The sequence below is a fragment of the Oncorhynchus gorbuscha genome, unplaced genomic scaffold (genome assembly GCF_021184085.1).
Source record: "Oncorhynchus gorbuscha isolate QuinsamMale2020 ecotype Even-year unplaced genomic scaffold, OgorEven_v1.0 Un_scaffold_10332, whole genome shotgun sequence".
NCBI classification, from domain to species: Eukaryota; Metazoa; Chordata; class Actinopteri; order Salmoniformes; family Salmonidae; genus Oncorhynchus; species Oncorhynchus gorbuscha.
Genome location: NW_025753116.1, coordinates 5,001 through 11,269, shown reverse-complemented (window position 1 = coordinate 11,269; position 6,269 = coordinate 5,001). Strand labels below are relative to the sequence as shown.

Sequence of the window (6,269 nt, the reverse complement as noted above, 5' to 3'; positions counted from 1 at the left end):
ACCCCGGGGTTGTCAAGAGGCTGCGACTGCGTCTTAAGTTCTAAAGGCAGCTGAAGAAATTTGACATGTCACCTCGGGTCCTCTCCAAATACTACTGCTGCACCGTGGAGAGTGTTCTGACCGGCTGCATCACGGCCTGGTACGGGAACGGCTCAGTCCACAACCACAAGGCCCAGTACATCACCGTGCTCCCACCCATCCAGGACATCTACTAGAAACTGCTCTGATTCTCAGCACATTAGCACACACACACACACACACACACACACACACACACACACACACACACACACACACACACACACACACACACACACACACACACACACACACACACACAGACAGACATTTACAGACATACACACACACACACTCTCTCACACACACACACACACACACACACACACACACACACACACACACACACACACACACACACACACACACACACACACACACACACACACACACAGATATTTACACACACACACACACACACACACACACACACACACACACACACACACACAACACACACACACACACACACACACACACACACATACACACACAGATATTTACAGACATACACACACACACACTCTCTCACACACACACACAGACATTTACAGACATACACACACATACAGACAGAAACACACACACAGGCATACACAAACACACGCACACACACACACACACACACACACACACACACACACACACACACACACACACACACACACACACACACACAACAACACACACACAACACACACACACACACACACACACACACAGACATTTACAGACATACACACACACACACTCTCTCACACACACACACAGACATTTACAGACATACACACACATACAGACAAACACACACACAGGCATACACAAACACACACACACACACGCACACACACACACACACACACACACACACACACCACCACCACACACCACCACCACCACACACACACACACACACACACACACACACACACACACACATCAGATAGACATTTACAGACACTACACACACACACACACTACTCTCTACACACACACACACACACACACACACACACACACACACACACACACACACACACACACACACACACACACACACACACACACACACACACACACACACACACACACACACACACACACACAGACATTTCATAGACACACAGATATTTACACACACACACACACACACACACACACACACACACACACACACACACACACCACACACACACACACACACACACACACACACACACACACACACACACACACACACACACACACACACACACACACACAGACATTTACAGACATACACACACACACACTCTCTACACACACACACAGACATTTACAGACAAACACACACACAGGTATACACACAAACACACGCACACACACACACACACACACACACACACACACACACACACACACACACACACACACACACACACACACACACACACACACACACACACACACACACACACACACACACACACACACACACACACACAGACATTTACAGACATACACACACACACACTCTCTCACACACACACAGACATTTACAGACATACACACACATACAGACAAACACACACACAGGCATACACAAACACACGCACACACACACACACACACACACACACACACACACACACACACACACACACACACACACACACACACACACACACACACACACACACACACACACACACACACACACACACACACACACACACACAACTGGTCTATAATATTGACTACACATGGTTCCTTCCTGTGTTATACTGATGCTAAAATGTCTCTTCTATTCTACTGAGACAGTTACTTCATGTTGGTATTCCTATCATATATTATTTCTGATTGCTGTTGCATTGTCCAGTAAGGAGCCTGCAAGGAAGCATTTCATTGGACGGTGTACACCATGGGCATCCCGTACATACCACTAATACAACTAGAAAGGTGAAACTGGATCTGGCCCTGGAGTTTAGTTCAGCTGTGGGGCGAAGGATCACATCCCTTAACATCTCCCAAGTCTGTCCGCTTGTGCTTTGCCCAAGAGTCTCTGTCCTAAAGGCTTCCTTGTAATGTTGCTGTCCACTTCCTTGAGTAATCTGAGGGTGGCAGCTTGTGTGTATTCTCATTAGTATTCTGAACAGCGAAAACCACACCTCCATTAGGCCTAATGAGATTCTCTCTCTCTCTCTCTCTCTCTCTCTCTCTCTCTCTCTCTCTCTCTCTCTCTCTCTCTCTCTCTCTGCCTCTCTCTGCCTCTCTCTGCCTCCTCTCTCTCTGCCTCCTCTGCCTCTCTCCCTCCTCCCTCCCTCCCTCCTCCATCCCTCCCCCTCCTCTCCCTCTCCTCCTCCCTCAGGGGCTCTGAAATCATACCCTCCGTGAGCTTCCAGAGCCACTGATGACCAGTGAACTTTACGAGGACTGGATTCAGGCGTCAAAGTGAGTAGAGATTCCCTTCATAACCTCAGCATCTCTACTACAGATAACAGATCCCTTCATAACCTCAGCATCTCTACTACAGATAACAGATCCCTACATAACCTCAGCATCTCTACTACAGATTCCAGATCCCTTCATAACCTCAGCATCTCTACTACAGATAACAGATCCCTTCATAACCTCAGCATCTCTACTACAGATAACAGATCCCTTCATAACCTCAGCATCTCTACTACAGATAACAGATCCCTTCATAACCTCAGCATCTCTACTACAGATTACAGATCCCTTCATAACCTCAGCATCTCTACTACAGATAACAGATCCCTTCATAACCTCAGCATCTCTACTACAGATAACAGATCCCTTCATAACCTCAGCATCTCTACTACAGATAACAGATCCCTTCATAACCTCAGCATCTCTACTACAGATAACAGATCCCTTCATAACCTCAGCATCTCTACTACAGATAACAGATCCCTTCATAACCTCAGCATCTCTACCAAAGATAACAGATCCCTTCATAACCTCAGCATCTCTACTACAGATAACAGATCCCTTCATAACCTCAGCATCTCTACCAAAGATAACAGATCCCTTCATAACCTCAGCATCTCTACTACAGATAACAGATCCCTTCATAACCTCAGCATCTCTACTACAGATAACAGATCCCTACATAACCTCAGCATCTCTACTACAGATAACAGATCCCTTCATAACCTCAGCATCTCTACTACAGATAACAGATCCCTTCATAACCTCAGCATCTCTACTACAGATAACAGATCCCTACATAACCTCAGCATCTCTACTACAGATAACAGATCCCTTCATAACCTCAGCATCTCTACTACAGATAACAGATCCTTCATAACCTCAGCATCTCTACTACAGATAACAGATCCCTTCATAACCTCAGCATCTCTACTACAGATAACAGATCCCTTCATAACCTCAGCATCTCTACTACAGATAACAGATCCCTTCATAACTCTCAGCATCTCTACTAAACAGATAACAGATCCCTACATAACCTCAGCATTCTACTACAGATAACAGATCCCTTCATAACCTCAGCATCTCTACTACAGATAACAGATCCCTTCATAACCCTCAGCATTCTACTACAGATAACAGATCCTTCATAACCTCAGCATCTCTACTACAGATAACAGATCCCTTCATAACCTCAGCATCTCTACCAAAGATAACAGATCCTTCATAACCTCAGCATCTCTACTACAGATAAAAGATCCCTTCATAACCTCAGCATCTCTACCAAAGATAACAGATCCCTTCATAACCTCAGCATCTCTATTACAGATAACAGATCCCTTCATAACCTCAGCATTCTACTACAGATACAGATCCCTACATAACCTCAGCATCTCTACTACAGATACCAGATCCCTTCATAACCTCAGCATTCCTACCAAAGATACAGATCCCTTTCATAACCTGTAGCATCTCTACTACAGATAACAGATCCCTTCATAACCTCAGCATCTCTACTACAGATTACAGATCCCTTCATAACCTCAGCATCTCTACTACAGATAACAGATCCCTTCATAACCTCAGCATCTCTACTACAGATAACAGATCCCTTCATAACCTCAGCATCTCTACTACAGATAACAGATCCCTTCATAACCTCAGCATCTCTACTACAGATAACAGATGCCTTCATAACCTCAGCATCTCTACTACAGATAACAGACCCCTTCATAACCTCAGCATCTCTACCAAAGATAACAGATCCCTTCATAACCTCAGCATCTCTATTACAGATAACAGATCCCTTCATAACCTCAGCATCTCTACTACAGATAACAGATCCCTACATAACCTCAGCATCTCTACTACAGATAACAGATCCCTTCATAACCTCAGCATTTCTACCAAAGATAACAGATCCCTTCATAACCTCAGCATCTCTACTACAGATAACAGATCCCTTCATAACCTCAGCATCTCTACTACAGATTACAGATCCCTTCATAACCTCAGTATCTCTACTACAGATAACAGATCCTTCATAACCTCAGCATCTCTACTACAGATAACAGATCCCTTCATAACCTCAGCATCTCTACTACAGATAACAGATCCCTTCATAACCTCAGCATTCCTACTAAGCAGATAACAGATCCCTTCATAACCTCAGCATCTCTACTAGATAAACAGATCCCTTCATAACCCCCAGCATCTCTACCAAAGATAACAGATCCCTTCATAACCTCAGCATCTCTACTACAGATAACAGATCCCTTCATAACCAGCATCTCTACCAAAGATAACAGATCCTTCATAACCTCAGCATTCTACTACAGATACCAGATCCTTCATAACCTCAGCATCTCTACTACAGAGGTCAGATCCTTAACAGATCCCTTCATAACCTCAGCATCTCTACTACAGATAACAGATCCCTTCATAACCTCAGCATCTCTACTACAGATAACAGATCCCTTCATAACCTCAGCATCTCTACTACAGATAACAGATCCCTTCATAACCTCAGCATCTCTACTACAGATAACAGATCCTACATAACCTCAGCATCTCTACTACAGATAACAGATCCTTCATAACCTCAGCATCTCTACTACAGATAACAGATCCCTTCATAACCTCAGCATCTCTACTACAGATAACAGATCCTTCATAACCTCAGCATCTCTATCACAGATAACAGATCCCTTCATAACCTCAGCATCTCTACTACAGATAACAGATCCCTTCATAACCTCAGCATCTCTACTAAGATAAACAGATCCTTCATAACCTCAGCATCTCTACTACAGATAACAGATCCCTTCATAACCTCAGCATCTCTACCAAAGATAACCAGATCCCTTCATAACCTCAGCATCTCTACTACAGATAACGAGATCCTTCATAACTCAGCATCTCTACTAAAGATAACAGATCCCTTCATAACCTCAGCATCTCTATTACAGATAACAGATCCTTCTATAACCTCAGCATCTCTACCAAAGATAACAGATCCTTCATAACCTCAGCATCTCTACTACAGATAACAGATCCTTCATAACTCAGCATCTCTACTAAAGATAACAGATCCCCTCTCAGCATCTCTACTACAGATAACAGATCCCTACATAACCTCCCAGCATCTCTACTACAGATAACAGATCCCTTCATAACCTCAGCATCTCTACTACAGATAACAGATCCTACATAACCTCAGCATCTCTACTACAGATAACAGATCCCTTCATTACCTCAGCATCTATAAAGGAGATCTCCACACAGAAGGGAACAAACTGTACCATAGTGACAGAACAGACATTGACCATTATCACAATAATAGACATTGTTAATACAGTGCTTGTCAACCTCTGGTCCGTGGTTCGGCACTGGTCCCTGGGTTCTGGATTACCGGTCCCTCAGATGGTTAGCTGACACCAATTAGCCTCTCAATTGTCTTTTTTTTTACCTTTATTTAACTTGGCAAGTCAGTTAAGAACAAATTCTTATTTACAACGGCGGCCTTGGAACAGTGGGTTAACTGCCTGTTCAGGGGCAGAACGACAGATTTGTACCTTTTTCAGCTCGGGGGTTTGAACTTGCAACCTTCCGGTTACTAGTCCAACGCTCTAACCACTAAGGCTACCCTACCGCCATACACTGTAGCCTGCTGGTCTCCCTGGTAGGAAACAACACTGAGAAAAACACTGCCTTGACTACAACACACCCTGTTCACCGTTGTCTTCCCCTTCCAGTATTCA

The 6,269-nt window shown here is 44.0% G+C and overlaps 1 protein-coding gene across 1 annotated transcript in view; it reads left to right on the top strand.

Annotated features, from left to right (window-relative positions):
• Positions 1-2,456: 2,456 nt before the first annotated feature.
• Positions 2,457-6,269, top strand: part of LOC124030272 (rho GTPase-activating protein 44-like) — a gene marked incomplete at its 3' end in the record, with an annotated part of 7,851 nt that continues 4,038 nt past the window's right edge. The window contains exons 1-2 of the mRNA XM_046341688.1: positions 2,457-2,508; positions 6,264-6,269. The exon at positions 6,264-6,269 is cut by the window's right edge and continues 75 nt beyond it. Coding sequence (XP_046197644.1) covers positions 2,468-2,508; positions 6,264-6,269 — 47 coding nt within the window. The remainder of the gene's footprint in view (positions 2,509-6,263) is intronic.